General features: G+C 66.7%; 3 protein-coding genes and 1 long non-coding RNA gene across 20 annotated transcripts in view; 2 read left to right on the plus strand and 2 right to left on the minus strand.

Annotated features, from left to right (window-relative positions):
* Positions 1 to 12,824, minus strand: part of PLXNB2 (plexin B2) — a 28,203-nt gene extending 15,379 nt beyond the window's left edge. Inside the window, exons 1-3 of one of the 4 annotated variants that reach the window (XM_036237765.1) lie at positions 12,680 to 12,743; positions 2,029 to 2,082; positions 1,574 to 1,626 (exon numbers count right to left, since the gene is read on the minus strand). The gene's annotated coding sequence lies outside the window, so the exon portion shown is untranslated. Of the gene's footprint in view, positions 1 to 1,573; positions 1,627 to 2,028; positions 2,083 to 12,679 lie in introns of all 4 variants that reach the window. The other 3 variants (XM_036237764.1, XM_036237763.1, XM_036237762.1) reach the window with 3 other exon arrangements.
* Positions 1,126 to 6,163, plus strand: LOC118613612 (collagen alpha-1(I) chain-like). Its single transcript, XM_036235899.1, has 5 exons — positions 1,126 to 1,457; positions 2,723 to 2,930; positions 3,166 to 3,227; positions 4,011 to 4,659; positions 5,726 to 6,163. The coding sequence occupies exons 1-5, from the start codon at positions 1,126 to 1,128 to the stop codon at positions 5,804 to 5,806; spliced, it is 1,332 nt and encodes a 443-aa protein (XP_036091792.1). The 3' UTR covers positions 5,807 to 6,163.
* A 107-nt stretch (positions 12,825 to 12,931) lies between the features above and the next one.
* Positions 12,932 to 13,953, plus strand: LOC118613831. The gene is made up of 2 exons (XR_004955943.1): positions 12,932 to 13,367; positions 13,726 to 13,953. It is a non-coding gene; the product is annotated as an uncharacterized LOC118613831 (long non-coding RNA).
* A 2-nt stretch (positions 13,954 to 13,955) lies between these two features.
* DENND6B (DENN domain containing 6B) lies at positions 13,956 to 25,634 on the minus strand. 14 transcript variants are annotated; one of them, XM_036237784.1, is made up of 19 exons: positions 25,323 to 25,632; positions 21,190 to 21,228; positions 21,073 to 21,115; positions 20,464 to 20,576; positions 20,043 to 20,085; positions 19,365 to 19,689; positions 19,168 to 19,247; positions 19,022 to 19,084; positions 18,708 to 18,763; positions 18,116 to 18,238; positions 17,940 to 18,035; positions 17,765 to 17,859; positions 17,576 to 17,659; positions 17,309 to 17,463; positions 17,170 to 17,235; positions 16,814 to 16,923; positions 16,599 to 16,701; positions 16,428 to 16,502; positions 13,956 to 16,346 (listed from the first exon to the last, which is right to left on the minus strand). In XM_036237784.1, exons 1-19 carry the CDS (start codon positions 25,478 to 25,480, stop codon positions 16,224 to 16,226), a joined length of 1,950 nt encoding a protein of 649 aa, XP_036093677.1. In that variant the 5' UTR covers positions 25,481 to 25,632; the 3' UTR covers positions 13,956 to 16,223. The 14 variants fall into 14 exon arrangements, with proteins under 14 accessions (XP_036093677.1, XP_036093678.1, XP_036093675.1 ...); XM_036237785.1 differs by having other exon boundaries at positions 17,182 to 17,202; positions 20,043 to 20,123; positions 25,323 to 25,630; XM_036237782.1 differs by having other exon boundaries at positions 17,170 to 17,202; positions 20,043 to 20,123; positions 25,323 to 25,630.
* Between the last annotated feature and the right edge of the window lie 90 nt (positions 25,635 to 25,724).

Below are 25,724 nucleotides of genomic sequence, written 5' to 3' on the forward strand. Positions count from 1 at the left end.
GGGAGGACGACGCAGCTGGAGAGACCCCCAGACGCGAGCCGGATGTGCAGGGCCAGGCGGTGGCCCGGCCGCTGGGGCACGGGAGGGCACGGGAAGGCCAGGGGCGGCACGCGGCCCCTCCCCTGCGCCCCGCAGCCCCGCGGCCCCGCCTCCCGCGCGCCTGGGCCCAAAGTCCACACGGCGGCGCCAGCGGGACGGGCGCGTCCCGGCCCCTCGGCCTGGCGCCCATGCTGGCCCTCCCTGCCTGGCCCGGCCCCCCTGGCCCTGCACCCGAGTGCCCGCTTCGCGCCGCGCGGCTGCGGCTGAGGCTCCTGCTGCGGCTCCAGCTCCGGCTGCGGCCGCGGCCCCGGGCGAGCCGGGAATGACTGGAATGTCTCCCCGCCCGGAGGGAGCTCGGAGGCGGGGGCGGGGGCGGGGCCAGAGCCGCCGGAACCCAGGCCACCCCTGGGGCAGCCCCCACCGGCCCAAATGGATCAGTGCCCAGGCCCCTCTGCTGGGCAGAGGCGTGCGGCCAGGATTTGGACCCAGAGCCGACCAAGCGGGGGACCGCTAGCGGCTCCCCCTTCTGAAAAAGCTCGGCTCTGACGCTGGGCCCTCCCTCAACCTGCGGGCTCACAGCTTTGCCATCACAGCGCGTGAAAGAATGCTCCGGGCTCGCTCTGGTTAGCTGTCCACCTGAGTCCCCTAGGGCAGGAGCCCAGCCCTGTGCTCTGCCCCAGGGGCCCCCATTGCTGGTACACTGAGTGTCGATCACTATCGAGGCGACGGGGGGGGGGGGGGGGGGGGTGACACCCTGCTGCTTCCCTGTCCATCCCGTGAGAGCAGGCGGGGCCAAACCAGGCTCCCGCCCCAGGACCCCTCTCTGGGTGACCTGCGAGTGGGCAGAGTAAAGCTCAAATGCCCAGTGCTAAGCCCAGGCCATCTGCTGGCAGGAGGGGCTGGGGTCACACTCCGCAGGCAGCGGCCCCCCTCCACTTCCTGAACAAACAAAGCCTCAGGTGACCTGCCTGGCCAGGCCCAGGAGCAAAGGGTGACCCGTCTGACCAGAGGCAGAGCTCAGGCCACAGGCTGAGCAGGCGGCGCCAGGCACAGCCAGCAACGCTTCCTGCCTGTGGTGTTCCTGGAATGGGCACTTCCTGTTTTGAGCGCAGCCCGGGACCCCCGCTTACCGGGCAGCGGGGATTTCCTCAGGGGCATCGGACGGCCGCCTTCCTGGCTGGAGCGTGGAGGTGCACTTCCAAGAAGTCACACCAACTCCAGCCCGCCGCTGGCCCGGAAAGCGTCTGGACAGGCGCCCTTTCCTCCCAAGCCCAAATTCCCAGCCCTGATGTCCCAGAACCCAGCACACCAGTGCACAAACACCTCTCTGGCCTCACCGCAGAGCCCCCACCCCCCAAGGAAAGCCTGGCCTCAGAGAACCGGGGGCCTGGCAGTGGCGCCCAAGGCAAGGAGCTTGGGTTGGAGCAGACCGTTCACCAGAACTCTGGTCACACGGCAGTCATGGAAGGCACCGCCGGCCTCGCTGCATGGCTGTAGCCCCCTGCCTTCCCAAGCGGGCCCAGCCCCCACTCACCGAGGCTCCAGAAGTCCAGCTCAGTCTCTGCTCCGGGCTGGCATCGAAATTCTCTAGGAAGCAAAGGAGAGACAGCGGTCTCACCGCAAGCCTGGCCTGCTTGGACCGGTTTCCTCTGCTCCATGTCTGGGGGTGTGGGGAGCAGCCCGTGGGACCCCATTTTGCCTCTGTCATCCTGGAGCATGAGACTCCCGACCTCCTCTCTTTCTTCATGCCCCTAGCCCAGCACCCCATTGGGGTGCAGACACACCCACTTGGTCTTCCCAGAATCCAAACCTGACACACACCTCTCTCCTCTGCTCAAAAAAGGCAGAAGAAACAAGGGAAGGAGCCATTTCTTATTATAAGTGTGTTGCCACTGTCTGTCTTTTTTAACTAGACACATAGCACTGTGATTAAAACAAAAACTGCCTTCAAGAAATGGACATACCCGCGACCCCCACCATTCTACTTACTAGCTGTGTGACCTTGGGCAAGTTACTTAACTCTTCTGTGTCTCACTTCTCCATCTGCGAAATGCAGACAGTCAGAGTGAGCTCCCCCTGGGGGTTTGTAAGGACCGAACGATTCATTCAGGAGAAGCCTCAGGGGAGCCTGTCCACTAGCTATTGTCTCCTCTCCTGGATACACGCCCCAGGGTCCGGGCAGCCAGGGCACTTCTCAGCAGCTCACTACAGAGGAAATCTGGCAACCACCCAGCACCCAACCAGAGGACCCGGAGAAACCACGGAGTAGTCCGTGCCGACCCCACGAGGCGCGGGGCGGCTGTGGCACAGGGTTCTAGGCATCTGCGTGGGCACACCAGGGTCTAACCGCTGAGTTCGAGAAGCCTGCACCCACACTGGGGGCAGGAAGGAGGGGGCTGGGACGGCCAAGTAATTTCGTTTTCCACTTTATAAAAAACTTTATAAGAGCATATTCACATATTCTTGACTAAATACAAAGAGAGACACATAACAGACGATGGCCTCCTCCCCGGCCCATCCCCTACAAGCCCTGTGATCTCTCCTGGCCTTTCCCAGACCCACGCCCCCCACTCCCCGACCCAGGCTCAGCCACCAAGCCCCTCCGATGCCTCCAACACCTCCTCCGCCGGGGTCGGTCCCTGCCTCCCCCCGCCCACCCCTGTGTTCCACCGGCCTCGTGCAGCAGCACACAGTCCAACACGGTCACCTCCCAGGAGGGCGGGACCCAGGACCGGACCTATGCGGGGTTCAAGAGGGACCAGCGGGAGCAAGGCGCACAGGGAGGTGGCACTTGTGCACGAGGCAGCACTTTCCTGCAGCAAGAAACCCTCTGGCACCCTCGGCCCCTAGCTGAGCAGGAAAAGGTTAACCAGGACCCCCGGGAGCGGGAGGTGAGGGGGTCCTTTTGCCCTGGGCACTCAAGGCAACCTTTGTGAAAGGAGGGATCAGAGGCCAAACCGCAGGGCTTCAGCACACTCGCCTCACGAGAAAGCCAGGACCGGCCCGGCCTCACTGCTGCTGCAGGCCCAGGTAGAGGCTCGCCGGGCGTCCGCAGCACACAAGCGGGAGAGCGTGAGGCTCGCCACCTCAGAGGAACTCACACCAGTCTCCTCTGCGTGCCCCTAGGCCTGTCCCCTCAGCCTCCAGCCCTCCACTGGCCCAGGCTCCTGGTGGCGAGTGTGTCTGTTGTAGGCAAGGCCAAGGGAGGCCGGCCTCTTCCAAAGGACATCTTCTTGAGCCCACACATGCCCACCTGCCTACCCCCCACAGCCACCCTCACCAGGGGCCTGCAGGATGAAACCTGGACCCTCCCCTTCCTTAGCCACCAAGTACTCAGGGGTACCTCTGCTCTCAACCACCTAGTCCTGGCCCCCAAAGCCAACCTTGACCTCTAGCTCTTAGGAGGGGTCACTCCCTCCACCCTGAGAAGGCCATTCTCTTGAGCACCCATGGCACCCACCCCGCAGCTACACATACCTAATGCAGCTGCATGGGGGTGCAGGGGGGGGGGTCCCAAAGAACAGAACTCTGGAACCAGACCATAAGGTTCAAACCCCAGCTTTAATATTTTCTGCCTGGGTTATGTGGACTGTTTACGAAGCCCACTGTGCCTCAGTTTCCCCATGTGTGGCACAGGGGTGACAAGGGCACGGAACCTGGGGGGCTGCCATGTGGCGTGAGTGAACCCATGTGTGCGGAGAAGGTAGGCCTCAGGGTGTCACCACGTCTCTGCTCTTGCTGGTCCCCTGGGAAACTGCCACCCACCCTGACCTGGCTCTGAAAGACCGGCCCTCACCCTCTACGGTCTGCGGCCTTCGCTGGCAGGCCCTCCGTGAGCAAGGTCAACCACAGGATCCGCTGGATGGGAACCTGTGGTCTGAGCCCTGCAAACCAGGAAGGGGGTGACACACACCCGGGGGAGCCCAAAGCACACGTGCCCCCTGCACCTGGTCCTCAAACGTCACCCACAGCGGCGTCTCCTCCCCCAGCCAGGACGCTGATGAGGGACGGGGGACTCTGGGGAGCCGGGCCCCTCCTCCACAGCCCAGGCGGCTCCGGCACAGGGAGCGGCAGGAGCCCTCGCCAGCTGGGTCCCCTGTGGCTCCCTCCTCAGGTTTCGTCTTCCTACGCAGAGCTGCCAGGCCCCTGCACCCCGGCAGGAAAGGTAAACAGGAGATGCCAAAAGAGGAAGGGCAGAGCGCTCTCGAGCGCAGGCCGGGGCCCAGCCGCCAGTTTCCCCTTTCCCAGGTCCCTGCCCCGTCTGGAGGAGGGCGCTCAGGTGTGGGTTCCTTCCACCCCGCTACCTTCAGCACACGCAGATTGGGCAACTTCTTACCATTAAAATCACAGCAAGGGAAAGCAGGCAGGCCCCGGGAGGAGGGGTCCAGCCCCGGGCCACCTCTGGCCAGGCCAGCCGGCCCACGGGCTCAGGACGGACTGCAGACAGGCGAAGGCTTAGCCGGTCGGGAACGGCCCCCACTGCCCCCCAACGGCGAGTGCCTGGCGGTTCCTAGCACTATAGGAGGGCAGAAGGAACCCTCAATTGAGGGGGTGAAAGAGCCAACCTCTGACGGAGTGGAGGCCGCCCCCCCACCAGGACAGGTCAAGAGGCACCCGAAGGTGAGTGGCTGTCCCCTCGTTGGTTGGCAACAGGTCAGGGAAGGTGGGAGCCGCCCCTCCCCCGCTGGGCAGCTGGCGGGGCCCGGGAACCAGGCCTCCGCTCAGCAACGAAAATGCAAATCCGCAATCGGCCGGGAGCCTTAAACAAATCAGAGGAGACAAAACAGCGCCGCGCCGCCCGCGCGTACCTCAAGCCTCCGCCGGTCTCCAGCTGGCCGCGCCGGGGTACCTGCCGGGCTGGGGTCGAGGCCGGGGTCCGAGCTCGGCGCGCGAGCCGCCCCCAGACCGGCGCCGCCGGCTTCCCAGGGGAAAGGCCCGCGGCCGCGGCCGCTCCTGGGGCGCCGCCCGCGCCCCGCTGCGGTCTCGCCCGGGTCGCAGGGCTCGCCTGCGCTCCGGCGACAATGACGGCGGCGGCCACGTGGGCACCGGGAGCGCTCACCTGGAGTCTGGCGCCGCCGCCGCCACCTGCCTGGGCGCTCTCGGCTCCGCCCCCGGCCCAGGGTCCGCCGCCGGCCAATCGCGCCCCAGCAGCCGCCAGCGCGGCCCGCGACCCGGGGCTGGGTCTGCGCGACCTGACTCACGCGGGGGAAAGCCAAGCCCTTCCCACACAGCTACCGAGGGTGGGGCTGGGCGGGTCTCTAAGGACAGACTGACGTCCTAGCTGAGCCTCGTCAGCCACCGGAGCCTCCCACAGGACACCTCCCAGGTATAGGGTGTCGCAGCCTCCTCCCGCCAGCCCTGGAGGCTTCTCCTTCTGCCAGCCTAGGCGGTGGGTCAGACCGCCTAGCCCCCGCCTGGGCTGGGAGGGACTGGCCAGCCTTCCTCAGCGGTCTGGGCTCTGGGGCCCGGCATGAAAAGTCACCCCTGGCTGGTGGCAGTGAGGTCACAGGCCCAAGACCCAAGGCCAAGAGGAGTGTGCCCAGAAAACCACAGCTCCTCCTGACCCGACCCCACCCCAGCCTGGGCACCTCAGCCCCACCGCGGCAGCCTCTGATGCTGCTCCGGGCTGCATCGGCCCCCTCAGGCCCCGGCCTCCGGGGTGTGTGAATCCAGCCCTTGTCCTCAGGTATCTCAAGAGTTCAACTGGCAAAGCCGGAGGACGAAGGCGTGTGGCTGGCCACCCCCCACCCCCACACCACCACTGTGACACCTGCAGCCTCTAGCCGTGGGTGTCGACCCAGTCCAGAGTCCCACCCGCGCGGCTGCCTCAAGGGGCAAGGTGGCTTAGAAAAACTTGCGAACAGTTTCAACAAATTATTCTGTTCGAGAATAGCCACGTGGGTGCCAACAAAGTGACAAGCGGTATCAACGCAACACGGGTCACAACCTCGCCTGCTCCGGGAGGCCAGTCCGTGCCCCAGCGAGACGGTCATCCCGGTACCTCGCACCCCTCCCCCACTTCCGCGTGTCAGAAGCGTGGACGCAGGAAAGCCGGGAATGGCAGCCCCAGGAGCAGGAAGCCTGCCCGACTGGGCCTCGGGCAGAGCCCGGTTGCAGAGGGGCAGCGGGGGCCCCCTCTCGTGCCGGCAGGGGCCGGGGCCGGGGCCGGGGCCGGGGCCAGGGCCGGGGCCGGGGCCGGGGCCAGGGCCGGGGGTGTGTCGTGCAGATGCTCGCGCTACCGCGAGAACCAACCTATGTCTGTTTGCGCCAACTCGTGACATGTGCTAATTAATTTTTAAATCTCTTGTTTGTAAAACAATTTCCTAATAAGAAAAAAGAATACCCACGCGGGCCCTGAGGGCAGCCCCCAGGACGGAAGGGGGGTTCGGCAGTCTGCAACGCCTCCGCGCTCCCCGCCTGACGTGGCGCGGCACGGCCCGCGGCCCTCGACCGGATCGGAACCGGCCACAGCTCCACATCCTCGGCGGGCAACCCCGCACCCGTGGGGCCCACCCAAAGCGGGGCCGCTCGCTCGTCCCGCCTGTGCAGCCCGAAGCCCCTGAGAACGTGCTGTGCGCCACGGCAGGCGCTGCGTGATGGAGGCGCGGGGACGAGTCCCCACCCTCCGGCGCCCAGGAGCCCGCGGGGCGCCGCGACACACGGCGGCCTCAGCCGCATCCGGTGAAAGGATGACAAGGGGGGGACTGGCACCACGGCAAGTCACTCTCCCAGGAGAACTTCACCAGGGGATCGTGGGGTCAGCTCGGGAGGGATGGGAAAGGGGCGGGGCATTGGGAGCGGCCACACTCGGGTTAGGGCTGGCTGCAGGAGGGGGGCCAGGCAGGGCGACAGACGCACCAGGGCGCCCTCCCGGCCCGCTGGGGCAGTTCAGAGAGCTGCCAGAGGCTCCCGTGTGTGTAGCCATGTGCTCTGCCCCTACCTCGGAGAGGCTGGGGGCAGTCTCGTGGGCCCAATGACAGGTATGAGCCTCTGGTGTCTGCTGCCCCGCCCATCGGCACCCGCCCCCACCCACCAACCCGCCGCGGGGGCTGCGCCCACCACCCTCCCTTCTGTAGGCTCACCTTCCACAGCCAGCTGGAGGCTGCTGGCCAGGGCAGCCCGAGGCTCACAGCGACTGCAGACGGCCCAGGACCAGCCCCCACCCACAGCCCCTTTCCCGGGCCGTGTGTAGGAGGCAGGGGTGGGCGTGGGGGGCTGATGGGTGAGGGCGCAAGCAAGGGAGAAGCGAACAAGGCCTGTAATCTCCCTGTCAGTCTGTCAGGGCCTCAGCGGTCACCCCAGCCCCACCTCCTCCATCACAGCCGAACCCCACAATTAGCTTGGGGCGCTGTGCCAAGCTGGCATGCCAGCCCCCACTCACATACTCGTGACCACACATGTGCAGGAGCCCATGTCTGTGCTGTCGATGGGAACCCTGCCAACAGGGGTCCCGCCCCAACACCCAGAGTGTCCCCAGGACAGAGAGACCCTGAGCACTTGAGCTGTGGGTGGGAGGGGTCTTGGCCAGCCCCAGCACTGGGTCAGCCCAGGATGCCCAGAGGGGATGAGAGGCCTGGCAGAGCTGGGCGGGCCTGGAGCTGGCCTTGAGGGAGGGGCTGTGTGCGGGAACGGTGAGGGCAGGGCCACCTGAGCAGAGGGACAGTGCGAGTCTCCCATGCAGGCGAGGCCGGGGTCCAGGCGCGGTGCCAGGCGCTCGGGCTGCTGGGCAGGGTCTGGAGGCCAGGCTAGGGGTGGGCCAGTGGGCAAGCACGCAAGGCTTCCGGAGGCCAGGGCGGCCAGATTCCCACTGAGGAGATGCCTGGCCCAGAGCGAGGTAGGGCCACCGGCGGGTCATGATGGGGGGCGGCAAGGTGCCTGGGATTGCACAGGAAGGAGCCCCCAGCTCCCCGGGGCCAGGCCCAGCCCCTTCACCGCTCAGCTGCTCACTCAGTTGAGGGAGGAGCTGCCACCCACAGGGGTGGGGCCTGGGCCACCTCCAGGAAGCACTGCTGGGCCTGGGGGACAGGCCCGTCTGGGTCGCCCCCTTCTTCCTGTTTGGCCTCCCATCCCCCATCCTGACATCTGTTCCCGGGCCTGAAGTACTTCAGGGTGGCCCCCCAAATCAGGCCTGACGCCAAGGCGGGTGTGGGGAGACCAAGCCCCCCAAGTCCCCTGGCCAGTCCGGGCAGCATGTCTAAGACTGAGGGAGCAGATGGCCCATGCTGGAGACCCTCCCACCCACAGCGCTCACCCCTGCCAACCTGCCCAGCTCAACTGAGAACGGCTTCTCCTGAATGCTGGGCGGGACGGGGGCAGCCCGAGCTGCCACCTCCAATCAGTCCCAAAACTTACATCCCTGTAGTGGGGCCTCCACACTGCCCGGGTCACCCCATGGCCAAGCTGCCATCCCACGGTCTCTGAACCTTGCACGCCATCGGCCTCCTCGCACTCCGAGACAGACCCGCGCTCCCTGGCCTCCCAGGGCTGTCCTCAGACCCCTGCCCAGCACCCCTTCCCCAGGCACTCCGAGAACGGGGTGACAACAGCACCAGCCCCAGGGGGCACCAAGCCAATCACCCTGTTCCCACTGTCACCCACGCGGCCCACAGTACATACTGCTGTGGCCTCCCAGGACCCTGGAACAGCCCCGGCCTCTAGCAGGGTGCCTGGACGGGAGCCGATGGCGCCCCCCAACAAGGCCCCACCATGGCCCGTGCCCTGCCCAGGTGGCGCACTGGCTTGGGGTCACAGACAGGAGCAGAAGGCCAGCGTGGGAAAGGCCCCGCCGGAACCAGCCCGGCCTCGGCGGCAGGTGCTCAGCCTCACTGCCGTGTTGACACAGGTGCCTCCTGAAAGGCAGACTTCAAACTCTTTTTTCTTTCTGGCTCTTCCTGAGGAGGGTGACAGCACCCCAGGGTCCAGTCTCCTCACCGGAAGTGACACATCCAGGGCAGGGCTGTGGCAGTACTGGGGTCAGAACCCAGGCTGCACCCCAAAATCTCCCCTCCCCTCCCCACAGGCCCCCGCTCAGGCCGGGAGTCACCTGGCACCCGGACGGGGAACTGCCTGCTCTCAGAAGTCGCACAGTCTCAGGGGATGAAGAGCGGGAGTCTGCACAGAGCTGGGCCCCGTCTGCAGACGCCCCTGATCCCAGCCCAGCGCGCCGCAACCGGGCACTCGGGTGGGCGGAAGCCACGGTGGGGGACAGCAGTGGGTGGGCCAGTCTGTGTGCAACAGGGTGCTCAGGGGTGACAAGGGCGGGAAACAGAAACTCCAGCTGCAGACCAGCCCTGGGCTGCTCGCCGTGACAGGGACTCTGCTGTGGGGCCCCACACGGGACAGGCCAGACCTGCAGGCGTCCCCATGAGCAGCCTGGCTGCCGCCCCTGGCTCCCTGGGCTCCACCTGGGGACCTGGGTCCAGTCACTGTCACAGAGGAACAGAGCACCCCCCCCCATTCCGTGCTCCCTGAGGTAGGGGAGGGCTGGAGAGCAGCTAGCCAGGGGGCGCCCAGGACAGGGCAGGGTTCTTGCCCAGCAGGGGCCGAGAGAAGCCAGAGCCCGTCAGGATGTGAAACCACCAAGGGGAAGAGCGTGAAGGGACCACTTCCATCGCGGCCTGGAGAGAAAGGGGAAGCAGGGTGCTATGCGCTCAGGCCCCATGCACCCCAGCGCCCCCCACCCTCCCCCCCCCCAGTCAACTGCAGGCCACTGCTCCTACCTTCCCCAGCCTGCCATTTGAGACCAAAGACAATTAGCACCAGGCCCCACCCCGAACACAAATAGCCATTAGCGTCTGGGGGAGGCTCTGCCCAGCCCCTGCCCCCAGCTGGTGGCTCTGGCTGGCAGAGACCCTGCCTCCACTCGGAGGGAGTGGAGCTCCCCTCTCAACTGGCCAGGTGGATAGCTCACCTTCCCCTCCATGGCGCCCGGATCCAAGGCAGGGACCCCGGCAGGGGAAACAAGCTTACTCCCCACCCGCCAGGCCAAGGGGGGGGGGCGGCGGCCTGCGGCTGCAGCAAGGAGGACCGAGACCGAGGCGTGACACCAGTGAGGGCTTCCTGCTCGTGGGAGGTAGAGGGCCTGGCATGTCAGTGTGGCCCTGCCCAGATCAGAGACGGGGCCACGTGGGAGGACGCTGGCACCCACAGCCTCTCCCCACCCGAAGTCCCAAGGAGGTCGTCAGCTCTGGACCCAGGATACAGCACGAGGCAGGCAGCAGAACACCATGACGTCCCCAGAATGGCCTAGGTCCTCGGAGGGCACGAGCGCCTGCAGCCTGGCCCTCCTGGGGGAGAGGAGCCAGACCATATGGACCCTCTGCAGGCTGCCAGCCCACCCCAGTGCCTTCCAACCCAATCTCTTCTGCTCTGCTCGCTTGGGCTAAGGCCAGGCCCTGGGCCTCCTCCACTCCTTCCCAGATGCCAGCTCCCCATCTTCAGTGGGGTCCCCGCAGGGGTTGCTGGGGGCATGGCTGCAGGCACACACAGCATGGACCCAGGTGGTCCACCTGGCAGAAGCAGCGCCCCCACATGGCTGCTCACAGGGACCCATGGCCTCGGCCCGCCCACCTGTGGGACGGGCTGACGGACAGCTCAGTCAAGTGGGGCAGTGTAAGGGGTGAGAGCCGGGCTGTCAGGGGGGCTTAGACAAGGCTGTGCCGTCAGCTGCTGGTCAGGGGGTCGGTCTGGGGGCAGTTGGGTGGCCTGAGTCAGCCTCAGCCCTGTAGGAGTCCCCAGGGCCCCACCCCAGGCAGCCTCAGTCACACCCCTACCTGCTCCCCGTCACCTCTGAAGTATGGAGTGTGAGTGACTCGCCCAAGGTGTGTCCCTGAGCCTGGCTCTGGGGGGGGGCTTGGAGCCCCTGGGGCAAGGGATTCTGGGGGTGAAGGGGGGTCCTCCAGCCAGGCCCCTTGGACAGGGCCAGCGCTCTTCCTGCCCACAGCCCCCCCCCACCCAGACTTGCTCAGCAGGCCCCGCTGGGGCTGACCTGGGGCCTTCTCCCGAGGGTGACGCATCCCCTCCCTCCCCGCCCCCACTCGGTCTGAGCAGCGGGGGAGGTGGTGGCTGAGCTGCCCAGACTTGCCAGTCCCGCCCTCCTGGGGCTCTCGACCAGAGGCCCCGGAAGTGGATCCCTTTCCCTGGCTGCAGCCTTCCCTTTTGGGCGGCTGGACATGGCTGGATAATCCAAAATAATTCCTTCCTGGCAGGCGGCCGGCGGGGGAGGGGACTCACATTCCAAACCTTGTTTCTGTCAGTAACTTCTCTCCCCTCCTGGGGCAAAGAATCCCTGGCCAGGACTCAGGGTCCCCCCTCAGACTGAGGTGGCCCCCGGTAGGTGGGGTGGCAGGGGGTGGGAGGCCCAGATCTGCCAGCCCACCTGCTCACGCTGTGTTCCAGGGATTCCTAAAAGCTGTCACGCCACAAAACATACCCAGCAGGCCCAGGTGGGGTGCTGGGCCTCCCCTCCAGGGGACCCTCCCCTCAGGGCATAAGAGGGGCGCTCTTAGGCTCCCCTGTGGGCTGCCATGCTCTCCCACAACACAGGGCACAGCCCTGAGCAGGCAGGCAGGGCCAGGGGCCTAAGTCAGACATGAAGGGGGCTCCCCGGAACAGGCACGGCCCAGAGAACCCTCTCATGGCCCAGAACATTCCGCCAGCTTTGGGGCCCAGCCTCACCCCAGCCCTGACCCCCAGCACAGGTCATGGTAGGTGCTGAGAGACCCCTTCCTTCTTTTTCTCGGTTGTTGGGAAGAGGAGCCCAATGACATGGCAGGAAGCTCGGGGGCTCTTGAGCTCACGGACCCCACAAATCTGCCAAGCAGCCCGAGCAGAGGGCAGGAGAGGCCCGTCCAGGAAGGCTTTCTGCAAAAGCGGCACACAGAGGTGAAGGGTGAGGGGCAGGCCCCAAGCACTAAGTACACCCCTCACCCACGACCCGCTCCGAGACTTCTGTGTCCAGCGGGTCCACCCAAACGCCACACCAACAAACCTCAGCGGGTCTGTCCACACGGGCCTAGGAAGAAGCGGGCCTGGGGCCACCCGGGCTTGCCCGGGGCTGCTGCTGGGCGCTCCTAGTCCCGACCCGGGACCCTGCGTCCACCAACAGCCTGGGCGGCGCGGTCCGGGCCCCCGCCCCTCACGAGGAGTCCCAAGGGGGTGGGGGCTGCCGAGGCCTGCCGGCAGGTCCGGCCCCTGGGGAAAGCCGGGTGGGGTGGGTGCGGAGCGCTTGCACAACAGGGGCTGTCTCCGCCCTGGGACCGGATCTCGGGGGCTGGAGAGACGCAGGGTGGTGGTGGTGGTGGAGCGAGTGGGGGTGCCTGGGCCCGGGGGGAGGGTCGGGAACCAGGGGGTTTCGAGAGGCTCCGGAGCGACGCGGGCGGCGGGAGAGGGCGCAGCGCCCTGCTGGGAGCCCTCGGCTGCGCCAGGCCGGCTTCCACCTGAAGGAGCGTGGGGCGGAGCGGCCCGGCCCGGCCCGAGGGGCACACGGACTGCGGCCGAGGCCCGAGTCGCCCTCCGAGGAGCGGCAGCTGCCCCGGGTCCCCGCACCCCGTGCGCCGCAGGCCGGCGTGTAGCGGCGCTAGGGGCGAAGCCCCCCGACCAGAGCTGCCGGCTCGCCAGCCCCGTACCCCGATTTCCGTACCTGCACGTCCGCCGCCGAGGCTCGATGGCGCCCGGGCCGCGATCGGCGCTGCGCTCCGGCCCGCGCGGCTGCCATGGAGACGGGCCTTTGTGTGGCCGAGGAGGGGCCGGAGCGCGCGGGAGCAGCGGCCCCGCCCCCGACGGGGAGGGCGGGGAGAGAGGGAGGGGAGGCGAGGGTGGGAACGCGGGGGGCGGGCCGGGCTGGGCGCCCCCCCCCCCCGCGCCCCTCGCGTCCCCGACCGCGGCTGGCGCGCCGGGGCGCTGGGCGGGTTCGGCCCGGTTCGGGCTCAGGTACGCGCCGCGCAGCTAGTACCCCTCGGCCTGGGCGCCACCCCGGAGCGCCCCGGGCCTCGGGCGAGCCCAGGCCTCAGCACTGGGGAGGTGCTCAGAGACAGACCGGGGACCCCGGCGCCCTCGCGGTTCTCTCCCAGGCGGGCGGGCCCCAGCACCCCCATCCTCAGACTGGGAACGGGCCGGCCACGCCCCTGCATTTTCCAGGGGTAATTGACTGCTGGGCCTTGACGTGTTCCCAGGAGCCTCAGCACTCCAACCTCCTAAGGGAAGACGCCTGCGAGTACCCTAACAACTCCTCCGTGGTCCCCAGATGACTTCCACCCCCACGCCCCCACCCCCGTATGTCCCTGGGGACTCGCGCTGGGGACACACCAGCTGATCGTCAGCGCCTGGAGGTAGGCAGTGACTCGGAGCCTTTCTCTCGGTTCCACTCTGGACTTGAACTTGCCCCACTTCTGGCCTCTGCAGCCCCATCTGCCTTGGGGCCTCCTGGACTTGAGGCGGGGTCACTGCGTCCTCCTGCTGACCCCTCGCGGGCAGCCTCACGTTACAGGGCAGGGGTGTGCTGAGTAGGAGTTGGGGGCCCAGGGAAGGTGTGGGACCACTCCCCAAATCCTAGCCAATGCCCCCACACTGAAACATCCCTTCCCCTCTTTGGCGACCCACCCCCCACCCAGACTTGTCCCCTCCTTGCTGACAATCTGCTTCCTTCTGTCCCCTCACCTGACCCCCAACTCCGGGACCTGTCCCCAGTGCTTGAGAATGCCCTCCATGCACATCCGGGATAGGAGGGGGCCACTCCTCACAGCATCTCGGCCGCCCCCACCCCCCACTCCAACCGGCCAGGCCAGACCTTCACCTCTTCAGCCCTGAACCGAACCCACGCCATGGCCCTCTCAGCCCCTACTGCCGGGGACCCAAAACTTACCAGTGTCTGGCAGGGATGCCCACTTTTTATCAAAAAAGGAAGTTAAAAAACAAGATTTGTGTCACAGGTCATTTTAATATAAAAAACGTGGGAAGACCACTATCTCAGGCTAGACGGCAATCTTTAAATAGAGCGCACGCAGGAAGCTTGGAGCTGAACTGTCCTTCCTGTCGCTGCCGCGGCAGCTGCACCCCCCGGCCCAGCCCGCCCCGACCCTGGTCACCCCACCAGGCCTTGGCACAGCCCCTTCTTGAGCCACCTGGTTCCTGCGTGTCCAACCCCTCTGCCCAAGGGGCTCTGCTGGGGACAGGCCTGCTTCTTCTGACTCATCTGCCTCTTCCTTCCCCTCACTGTTCCCCTACCATAGTGGGGACAGGGGCTCAGCCAGGCCAGAACTGACCCGATCCTGGGAGGGAGCGAGTGGGCCTCGGAGGGCGACTCCGCGCCTAGCCCCTGGGCAGTGCAGGGGGTCCGCCGTGAGGCAGACAGAACCCCCCTCCCCACCCCAGGCACTCCAGGGGATGAACCTTCTCAGGCCTCGACACTTCTGCCTGAGATTCGGCCCTGGGCACAGTGCCACCCGGCCAGGTGTCCCTCCCCCAGCCTCTGCCACCAATGGTCCTTGGGGGAGAACGCTGGGACCAGGAGAATATAGTTGTACCCTTCGGGACTGCTGGTGGTCGAGGGCTCTGGCAAATTCGTGGAGGCCACCTTACAGCCCCCAGGGAGCTTGTGGCCCCCAACCCGCCCTCGTGCACAGCTGCCCTCAAGAAGCCAAGTGAGGTGCCCATGCAGTGTGGCAAGTACAAGCTAAGTGATGTTTGGGGCACACCCCTCGCGGCAGGCTTATAATAGTGAGGGAGCCAACAGAGTTAGGGTTAGGGGTCGGGGTCAGGGGTTAGCAGTAGGGGTGGAGGCCCCTGAGGGCAGCGGGTAGCAGGGCTTCCACCACTCCCTCAGCCCCTTCTTGTGGAGGTCAGAGAGCCAGCCAGGTGCTGGTGTCTTTGCAGGCCCCCTCGGAGGCCACGCCCCCGGCGGGAGGCCACGCCCCGGCGGGGAGGCCACGCCCTCATGGGAGGCCACGCCTCCAGACCACGCAGCCAGGGGCAGGCTGCCCAGAGTGGCATTTGGGGCCCATGTGGCACCTTTCTTACTCCAGTGCCTCCAGCTTGTTCCTTATGCAAAAACAGATTTACTGCCTCTGCCTCAGTCGTTTTGGTTAATCGCATCACGTCCTCGGACCCTACACCACCCTGGGCTCAGCCGTCTGTAGAATGGGGTCAGTGACAGGCTGTGCGAGGCAGCAGTTAGGGCCAGACAAGTCGCCACCCGCAGCTGAGACTGGCGCCAGCAGGGGAGGACGGGAGGCCTCGGTGACCGCCCATCCAGGGCGTGGCCTGAGTGGGGACTTCGGAAGAGAACGGACAGCTTCCACCTGTGCCCGCTCACCCTGCCAGGACCACACACAGGGAGGTCGGACACGTACACGATACACATGCCACCTGACGAGGGGTCTGAGGGTGGCGGCTGGGAGACCGTCCCCCCGGCCATAGCTCTGGGCCCTCGCCGCACGCCCACCCCTGCCCTGGCTGACACTGTCGCCCCGTGCTGAGCCGCGACAGCACTGGCGTTGCTGGGGAGCGTTTGCCGCTGAGAGCTGGGGGGCTGCTGGGGCTGCACGTGGAGCAGATGGAACCCAGGGCGGGTGGTCGAGCGCCTGTGGGCTGAGAAGCAGCGTGGGCGGGCGAGTGGAGGTGGTGCCCGCCGGGCTGCTCCGGGCGCGGGACCCTGGATGGTGCCCTGGCCCAGCCAGCCTGGGCCCTGCACTGTCCCCTAGCAGCCGCTCCCCATCGCTGTGGGTGAGGGGCGAGGCACCCCCAGCTCCCAGAGACGAGGGGTGGGTTGTGTGAGGACAGGGCTCTGCTCGCCAGCTTCCTTCTCCCATCCTGGGCTGGGCAGCCTGGCGAGGCTGAAGGACACATCAAATGCAACATCTGGGTCCCCACAGGGCTCTGGCAGATGGGCCAGTTGGGGGCGGCGGCCCCGGGCCCAGATCAGCATGGGCTCGCAGCCAGCCCGGCCCAGCCTGCAGCCCCGCAGAGGGGGGCGGGGGCGAGGCTCTGGCACACACGCGATCCGCCAACAGTCAGCTCCAGGCTGTGGTTCCAAATGCCACCTTTACTGCCGGGAGGATGGTGGTGCTGGGGGCTGGAACGGCAGAGGGCGCGGGGGCCGGGGCTCACGCTCGGTTGGGGCTGCCCTCACTGGGGAGAAGGAAGCACGGCCAGGCCCGGGCCCCTCGAACGTGCCCGTGGGCCCGGTCCTAGGGAGGGCACAGGACAGCCTGCAGGTCCTTGGGCAGGGAGCCGATGGCTGTCTCTATGTGCAGCTGCGCCCGCTGCAGCATCTCCTCCTTCACAGGGAGCTGGTGGCTCTGTGCCCGCACCTGCAGGGGCAGCGGTGGTCAGGGGCAGGGGCCCTCCCCGTCTGGCAGGCCCCGGCCGGGCAGGGCCGGGAGCTGTCTCACCAGCTTCTCCCGAAGTTTCAGGACCAGATCCACCACCTCCACCTCGGACTTGTCCTTCATCCAGGTCTTGATGTCCTGCCATGAGGAGACAGGGCCACCCGTCACCAGGACCCTCGCCCGGTGCTGGCCCTGAGCCCACGTGCCCACCGCCTCAGCCCCAGGCCCCCTCACCGCCTCGCAGACGGCCTCGAGGTGCAGGGCCTCCAGTTTATGGGCCATCTCTCTGCGCCGCTGTCGGTACCAGCCGTCAAAATGGGGGGACTTGAAGAACCGTCTGTGGGGTCGGGAGGTGGCGGCTGTGGGGCTGGCCCTGTGTGCTGGGGGAGCACGGGCACCCTGCACCCCGGCAGCGGGAGCCTCAGGACCGCTGCCCGCTGCCCACCCACCTGTAGAGGCCCAGCCAGTCGCCCTTGGGGACGCAGGTGAGCTGCGGCCCCGCACGCTGCAGGCCACGCAGGAAGTCGTCTTGGTGGAAGGGGCGCATCTGGGGCGGAGTCTGTGAGAGGAGCCGGGAGAGCCCTTCAGGCCCTGCCCCGTGGCCTCCCAGGACCCACCTGCAGGACACTCCCAGACACCTGGCCCCCACCCTGCCTAGGACAGAACCCAGGCAGGGGGCCTCGAGCTCCTCCTTGGGGCCCCTATTTCTCAGGCCCTGAGGTCTCCTCCACACCCACAAGCTCCCCTCCTCCAGAATCAGGACTGGCGCCCCCCTCCCAGCCCCGCCCCGGGCCACCTCCGAGACCTGGACCCCCACCTTCCAGGGCGTGATGCTCTCCTGCAGGGGCATGAGGCCGGCCATGTAGTGCTCCTGCCGGGGGGGCGGGGCATGAGCCGGGGCCACAGTCCCCTGCACCCCCCAGCGCCCCGCCCCAGGACCTCACCAGGGGGACAACGAAGCTCTGCGTGAGCTCCAGGAGGTGCCCCCGCAGCAGTGCGGTCAGCGCGTCTGCAGGCCGCCCCCTCCGCAGGCCCCGGAGCAGCCGGGTGAGCAGCGCCTTGTCGCGGTGCAGGTGGGCGGTGTACGTGGTGTACAGGCCTGGCGGGAGGGCAGAGCTGGGTCCTGCCCTGCACGCCTCCCCCCCACACCCCCCTGCACCCCGCCTGGGTCCTGGAAGGACAGGTGGGGCCCTGGCCCGAGGGGCACGCACCTGGTTTGGTGTCCAGGGTCTTCAGCCTGGAGGGCTTTTTCAGCTTGACCTGTTTAGGAAGGCCCCCTGCCGAACACCCACGGCCTGGAGTCCGAGCCGCAGGCTTAGACCCGAGACCCCTGAGCGTGGTCTCTGAGTGCCCGGGCCCGTCCCCCCAGGACCCCTGGGCAGAGGCCGGGCCAGCCTCACCTGACATCTTGGGCTCCCCGATGCGGAGGATGTGGGGCCAGTGCTGGAGTGTTTTGATAAGGAAAGGGTTGGTGACCCCCAGGACCACGTTTGGTCTGGAGAGAAAGGAGAGAGAGAGGGAGAAGAGGCAGCGGTGGGCCGGGCCGGGCGCGGCGGGCGGCGGCCGGGCGCTTACGGGGCCTGCGTGCGCGTCGCGAACTCCTTGAACTCGCTGTCGTGGATGGTGAAGTAGGGGCGGTAGTCGCAGCAGAACCTGAGGGGCTGCAGGCAGCTGGGGGTGGGCGCAGCCGGCGGTGAGCACGCGGGGCCCTCCTGCCCCGGCGCCCCCCCCCCCCACGCTGCCCGGCCTACCGGGTCAAGGCCAGCACCATCTCCGAGGACACGGCGGGCGAGGGCGCCAGGACCAGCAGGGGCTCCCCGAGGAGCATGAGCTCCCACAGCGTCTGCACGTGGGTCAGCACCGGCTGGAAGCACCTGGTGCAGGTGGCAGGGGGGCCGGGGCTGGCTGGGGCCAGCTGCTCCAGCCCCCACCTCCCAGGTGGGCCCGGGTCCCGCCCCCGTCAGGAAGGCAGCTTGAAGATGCCCAGGGCCGCCCACCCCCACGGTCCCCCCACCCCCTGCAGGGCCGGCCACGGCAATACCGTTCCAAAGCCCAGCTCCCTTGCAGACTCACCCAAAGAGGGGCAGCCTCAGGCAGGAGTGTGTCCCCAACACAGCCCCCTCCCCCAACACTGCCTTCCAGAACCGTCCTGCCCACCGTTCCCATCTCCTCTGGGTGCAGACAGCAGGCACGGGTGTCTCGTTTGTACAATTCCTCCTCATGGAACTGGCCGGGGCTTAGCGCCCAGCGGGCAGTCCCCGGGGCAGCCCTGCCCTGCCCGGCCCGAGCCTGCGGGCTCGCTCGGGGTCTATGCAGGCAGGGAGCAGCAGCTGTGGCGCTCACCTGAACAGGTCCAGCTCATGGACACTGCTAAGGACCAGCGGGGCCGGCACTAGGTTCTGAGGGGAGGGGTGGGTGGCGTCAGGCTGAGGGCAAGGCTGCCACCCCGCGAGCCCCGAGCAGCGCCTCCCGCCCTGCGAGCGCCCTGTGGACGGCAGCCCCGCCGGCCCCGCTCGCGTCCCCAGCACCACAGCACAGGAGACGGAGGGGGACGCCCAGCCCTGCATGGAGACACAGGCCCCTCCCTGGCTTGGCCTGGGCTCTGGCCACCCCACCCGGCCCCCAGCAGGTGGGGTGGGGAGGCCCAGGAAGCCCACCTCGTGGCCACAGTGCTTCAGAGACGTAGATTCGGGCTTGTCTGCCCTGGACGGGATGTGGACCTGGGGGCAACGGGAGCGGCTGCCAGCTGGGAGTGGGCGCCTCACGCACCTGGGGCCCTCCTGCCTCGGCCGCCCACGCTCACCTGCAGGACAACTCCCACCACGGGCAGGTTCAGGGTCCGTCCAGGCACAGGGGCTGGCCACTGGTCAATCTCACTGCACACTGCGGACAGAGGTGGCCAGCATCAGCAGCCTGTGCCAGGCAAAGGCTGCTGGCCAAAGCCGCTGGGCACAGTGGCCGGACGACGAGAGCTTCTGGCCTGGCCCGATGGCCGCTCACCTGCTTCCAGGCAGGGCGCCAGCTTGTCGAAGTACTCGGGGGCGATCAGGCCCAGCAGTGCCTGGAACAGCCGGACGAAGGGCAGGCGAGAGACCAGCACCAGAGACTGCAGGGCCCACAGGGCAGCGAGATGGCACCTCGGCCACTCAGGAGCCTGGGGACCCCCGAGGCCTGGCTCGCCCGGGGCCGCGTGTCCCGGCAACTCCACAGGACAATTATCCCCAGGAATGGCCCCGGACCCCAGGGTCATCAGATAAGAAAACGCCAAGCCTGCCACACAGTGTGGGGAACCCCAGTGACTCTGGGGACAGGCCGGGACATGGGCCTGCAGAGGGAAATGCATGTGGCCAGAATTTCTGGGATGATCTCCCAGGGGTCGAGCAGTTCGAGACTGAAGCCGCTCTAATCCTGAAAGTGTGACGCGGCCCCCTGCGGCCAGCAGCGAGGAGCAGAGAGACGGGCGGCGGGCGCGGTGCCAGGTGAGGACGGGTCAGCGGGCCTGGGTTCCCGGAGAGCTGGGCGCCCCCGCCCCCGCCCCCGCCCCCGCCCGGCGCCCGTGGCTGCAGGCTGCAGGAGTGCGCACTTCCGGAGGCTCGGGACCACGAGCCCACCCGTCTTTCCAGACGGCCGCCAGCCCCCGCCCTCGGCAGTGCCACCCAGAGCAGGCAGGAGGCTCACCTTCTGGAAGTAGCCCCTCTTCACGGAGCTGTCCTTCACCTGCCTGAAGTACACGTAGCCCAGGTAGTGTGCCGCTTCCCTCTGGAAGGGGCCGTCAGCCAGGCCACGCCCCTGCCCGCCCAGGCCGCCCGCAGGGGCTGCTCCCTGCTCACCCCAGCCTTGGGGGCCCTGGCCTGGGGCTGGGGGGTGGGAGGTGGGCCGCACCTCCAGGGGGCGCATGGGACGCAGAGGTGAGTGCCCAGGGCATGGGAGCACCTGAAGGCTCACCTGGGCGTGCCCACTGCAGGCACAGTGCCGGGAAGAGCCCAGGGGCCTCGGGGCGACCCCAGGGGGGCGCCATGGGCCTTGCAGCAGGTGGCGACGCCTCCTGCCACGGGCCCAGCCCAGCACCGGCCTGTGGGGAGAGGCGGCCGGCGCTCACCTGCAGGGACACGGGGGCCCCGCTGTCATACTGCCTGTTGTCGGCAGGCCAGGGGCTCCTCTGTCCTCCACACTGACGGATGCGGAAGCTGAACTGCGTGTCCCCGAGGCAGCCTGGGAAGGGGGACAGCCCCGCCACGCCGGGTCAGGGCTGGAGCCCTGAGGGGAAGCCCCACCTGGGGGGGGTCTGATCTCGCGGCGGAGGCCCTGCGTCCAGCTGTGGCACCTGAGGGTTCCCGAGCGGTCCGCACACACAGGCACCAGCAGCGGCGCAGGCGGAGCGGGCAGTTGGGGGACCCGGCCGGGCGGGCTCAGCCGGCCGCACACCCTGGCCCTGGGAGCGGTGGCTGTGGGGTCGAGGATGCCAGACCTCGCTGGTCCCTCCTCGCTGGTCCCTCTGCCCAGAGACTCCTCTTGCCACACGAATAAGGGGTGACCTGGCCACCGATGCTGCGTCGCGGGGCTCGGGGTGTCTCCACGACAGGGAGTGGGGCTGGCGCTCACAGACTGCGACGCGCCTGGCTGGGCCACGGGGCTGCTGGAGGGCCTCCCCACCCCCGCACTCTTTCTGTCACCGCCCGGCCTGAGCGAGGAGAGCGGGGTCACCTACCTGAGTGGGAGTCAGGGAAGGACAGGTAGCAGATGCTGCTTTTCTGAAACACACGAAACCCAGTGAGGACCGGCTCGCGCCTGGGCGACGTCTGCTCCCCGGAGGGCTGGGACCCACCTCCTTGTCTGTGAGCCGGAAGTCGCTGGGGTACACCAGCTGCAGGGGACACAGAGCGCTCGGTGACAGCGGGGCGGGTGCTGTGCTGGGTGGCGTCCCTTCAGCCCCCGGAGCACACCTCCATTGGCTCAGACCCTCCTGCCCCCTCCCCGGGAGCTCCCGCGGACCCTCCTTTCCTCCCCTGGGGCCCCCAACGCCCAGGCTTCTCACATGAGGCCACGCCAGCCTTCCCTTGCCTGGGTGAGCTCCCTGAGACCCTCTCTGCACGCCAGCCCTTGAGGCCACTTTCCCAGACTGCCTCCACCATCCTGACATTCGTCCCCACAGCTTCAGGAGGTGGTGGCCTCCTCTCGCCTGGGGTGGTCACAGGGCCCGGCCTGCTGCTCCCCCCCACCCAGCCCGGGGTCTTTGGCTGTGCCCCCTGTCTGCTCTCCTAGATGGGCTGGCCGACCTCGTCTTGTCTCCACTGAGAGGGCTCCCTGCACGGCCGCATCTTCACCCCCACCCCCTAGTCAGCAGGGGTCTGGGAGCTTTTGGCCTGTGCCCCACCTGGAGCGTGAGCCCCAGGAGAGTGCCCTGGGCCCCGTGCCCAGTGAGTGTGACCAGCGAGACAAGCAACGTCCCCCAGGAGTGGACGCTGAGCAACAGGCTCTGGGTGATCTGGGCAGAAGGTGGTGCTAGAGGAGGCAGCGAGCCCCCACTACCACCAGGCCCCGAGGCGTCATCTGAGGAGCTGCTGCGCCCTGGTCCGCGGCAGCCCCAGCCGTGCCTGGAGGCCTGGGCCAGCTCTCCCCGGAGGCAGCCGGGCTGAGCCTGCAGTGCGCCTGGAGCCGAGGCCTGCACATGGGAGCCCCTCCGCGCCCTGCCTGCCCGACTCCGGCGCCAAGGATGAGCTGGGCTTCTGGGGTGTGCCCTGAGCCCATAGAGGGCGCAAGGGGCTGTGCCCTGCAACTCATGCTGTGTTCCTGGTCCATCTCTTGTGCTGCATGTCCGGTGCCATGCAGACACCCCCAGATATGTATTTGCACAGGGTGACGGCACATCTGTGAGGTGTGACAGAACAAGGGGTCACATGGCAACCTCCAGATGTCAGCTCAGGAGACACCGAGAGGGGCCGAGAGGGAGGGCAGCCAAGGGCATCTGTCTGTGGGCTGGACCCACAGAGGCAGGACATAGCTCCAAGAGTGGCAGGGGCCACAGGACCACTTAGGACATGCCCTCGTGTCTGTGTCCAGCAGGGCCAAGGAGAGGCGGGTTCCTGGTGGCCGGCGCAGGGCCACAACGGACCTTCTGTGCTGAGGTCAGCTGTCTGAACCCAATGTGACAGCCATGGGAGTCTCACAGCATCCAAGTGGGCCACCTCAGCCTGCAAGCTCCACGTCTGATCCCAAGGACCCCATCAGAACACCTGGTGGGGACCATGTTCAGGGGCCGGAGCGTCCTCTCCTGGGAGCAGAGGCCGGAGGCCCGGCCGACGGAGCCGGGCCCTGCCTCGATGCGGGGAGGAATGCAATGGACCCTCAGAGGGGCAGAGAGCGCGGGGCTGTGCTGCACGATGACCCTGGCCTCTCTTCACGAGCCCGCCTGCAGGGGCTGTGGCTCCTGCAACCGGTCGTCCCTGGGGAAGACACCGGGACGGGGGCAGCTGAGACGGCGCCTCCAGGACAGCGCTTCCTAAGGCGAAGTCCAGGCGCCCGGAAGCAGCGGCCTCCACCCTCATCTCCTCACTCGTGTGCACCGCAGTCGCCCGCGGTTACAACACTGGCTGTCGCAGGATGCTGGCCGCAGAGGGCGACGTAAGAATCCAGCCGCTTTCTATCTGGCCAGATGTTAAAAAGGTTTCTAAGAGTGTCAAATGATGTCTGTCTTCTTACCAAATTTTATTTTGGAAAATATGGTTGTTTTCGAGAAAATATTATAATTTATACTAATGCATACAGTGTTGTTTCTTACAATGGACTGATAAATATTTTTAAAATGTCTTAGTTTCAGTTTCTAGTGAACACTGAGAGCCACAAAGAGCTCTCTGAGGTCCCGGTCATTTCCGAGACTGTAGGGGAGGGTCCTGAGGCAGAGCAGAGCGGGAGCTGCGGGGAGGGGCTCTCTGGGACCTTGGCTGCAGCTCACTCCCTGGCTCCCCGGCACACTGCAGTGTGAGAGACAGGATTCTGCGAGCGGAGCTGGTGGCCTCAGGCCTGTCCCTGCCACGGCCGGCCCGCAGGCTTCGGTGCGCCCAGGAGTGTGGGACCCCCACACACTGGTGTGCGATGGGGTCCTGACTCGCTTCCTCTCTGTGTCTCAGGCACCGGGCATGAGCCCTGGAGAGCTAGTCTTTTTGTTTAACTCCATGTCCCCGTGTCCAGCACCGGTACCGCAGGGCCTGGCTGGTGGCAGCTGTTCAATATTTGATTTATTGAGTGAATGATGACAGCACCTTGCCTTTGCGTTCGCTGGCCTTTTGTGGGAAGAGGTCACCTGAAATAGCCCCCGCTCCCTGTCCAGCTGCGGCCTTCCCATCCTCCGAGATTGGCCAAGCCCCATTCCTTCCTCTGAGCCACTTCCATCCACGGAGCTCCTGGAAGTGGCCTCGCGGTCTTCTGCCCGAGTCCCAGCACCAGCAGTGCCAGGGCCTTTCAGCACTCAGCCCGGCTGCGGTATGACCGAGTACGGGGCAGGTGCTCTGTGAAAGCCTGTGGGTCCAGCTGGGGTGACCGCTGATCTTCCCCATGATTTCCAGGGGAGGGAGGAAAGACGAGAGGCGAACCTGATGAGGGCTCTGTGGCCATGCTCCGGATGGATCTGCAGTCCGGTTTCTGCACAGACTTGATGACTCGGAGGGGCCCTGAGTCTCCGATCCAATCCCCAAACTGTGCATCCTCAACAATGACTCAGAAGCCCAAAGCACATGGAGCCTTCAACACTACTTGTGTAAAATTAGCTTTCTGAATGGTTAAGTTCTAGAAAATTACATGTGAGGATACCTTAAGGAACCAAGAATCTTTTACCTTCTCTTGTGATTTTATGGGCAACGGTAAGAATGCGGGCTCTGTGATATTAGGCAAGTCACCTCACCTCTCTGTGCTTGGGCCCCTCCATCACATGGGGCTGTCACAATAACGCACGCCTGGTGTGGATGAGTATGGTGGAATGGGATTGCCACAGAGCCCTTTCTGTCTTGGGCTTCTCACGGCCTCTTAGGGCTCAGCAAGGCCTCAAAATGTCCCTCATTCAGACACCGCAGAGGCTTCTATGGTGGCTGTGCAGCCTCGTCTTGGCCAATGGCAGTCACAGTGTACACTGGCTCCCTGGCTCTCACAAGGTCCCTCTGACAGTATGGTTAAGGACCTCCGGCCTCTCCTGCACCGGTCAGCTCCCTGGTCGTGTCACGGCCTTCAGGGCACAGAGGCCACCCTGACAGGCCTGCGGAAACATCCCTTCAGAGTCACCTACTCCCAAGGAAGAGACACTGCCCGTGTGGGTGGGGGCAGGGAGGAGCCTTGCAGGCAGTGGGAACACCCCAGGGCCGGGGAGCTAGGTGCAGTTGGCGTAGAGAAAGATGAGCAGGTGGCTGGAACGTGAGAATCAGAGCTCTGGATCTGATTCTAAGTGCATAAAGAGGTGTTGAAAGATTTCAAGCAGGAGAGCCACAAAGTTGGGCTTTAGGAGACAGGAGCGTCACAGCAGCAGAGCGGATGGGTCTGAGATCCTTGTTGCCAGTGGAACTTCAGCCTCGTCCGAGGATGGGATGGAGAGTTGATGGAGAGGAGTCCAGGGTGACCCCTAGGATTCTGGCTGGAGCAATGGAGGGGAGAAGGTGCCACAGCTAGTGCGGGAAAAGTGGGGAGAGGAGACAGGTTTTTCCCAAGGAAGATCAAGAGCATCTCTTAGGTTGTGCAAAGTGCAGGGCTCCCACCTCCTCCATCTCCTTGGAAGTCTGGCTTTTCTTTCCTTTGCTGCAGAGAGCACCTTTCAGGAGGTGACCGGCGTAGGGTTTCGTAGGAGGGACGGGCCACCTGGGGTGTCTGCCCGAATGTACCTCATGTGCAGAGGCTCGCGACCGCCCCCCACGCGCCTGCCCAGCGCCCCCCACCAGACAACTCCTCATTCCCGCCACCGCGCCCCGCCAGGCTCACCTCCAGCGCCTGGCCCAGCTCCAGGTCGAAGGTGACCACGCATACGCACTCCAGCCAGGCCGAGAAGCGCGCCCAGGGCACCGCTGGAGCCCGTGCCCCGGTGCACTGCGCGCCGAGATGGTCGCGAGCCCGGCGAGGCCCGGCGCGGGACAGAGCATCCATGGCGGCGGCGGCAGCGGCCCGCAGCGCGTTGCCGGGGGAACGGCCCGGAGGCGTTGCCGAGGGAACGGCCCGGAGGCTGTGGCCCGCGGGCACGTCTGGATCTAGCCGCGGAGCAGTCGAGCGACCATCGCGGACCAGAGCGGCCCTTCCGTGGCCTCCCTGTCCCCTAGCGGCCGGAGGAGCGCAGTGCAGTGCAGAGGCGCCGAGCCCACCAGTGAGAAGGGCCCGCGCGGGCCAGAG

The sequence above is a fragment of the Rousettus aegyptiacus genome, unplaced genomic scaffold, assembly GCF_014176215.1.
Source record: "Rousettus aegyptiacus isolate mRouAeg1 unplaced genomic scaffold, mRouAeg1.p scaffold_m13_p_2, whole genome shotgun sequence".
Taxonomy (NCBI): Eukaryota; Metazoa; Chordata; class Mammalia; order Chiroptera; family Pteropodidae; genus Rousettus; species Rousettus aegyptiacus.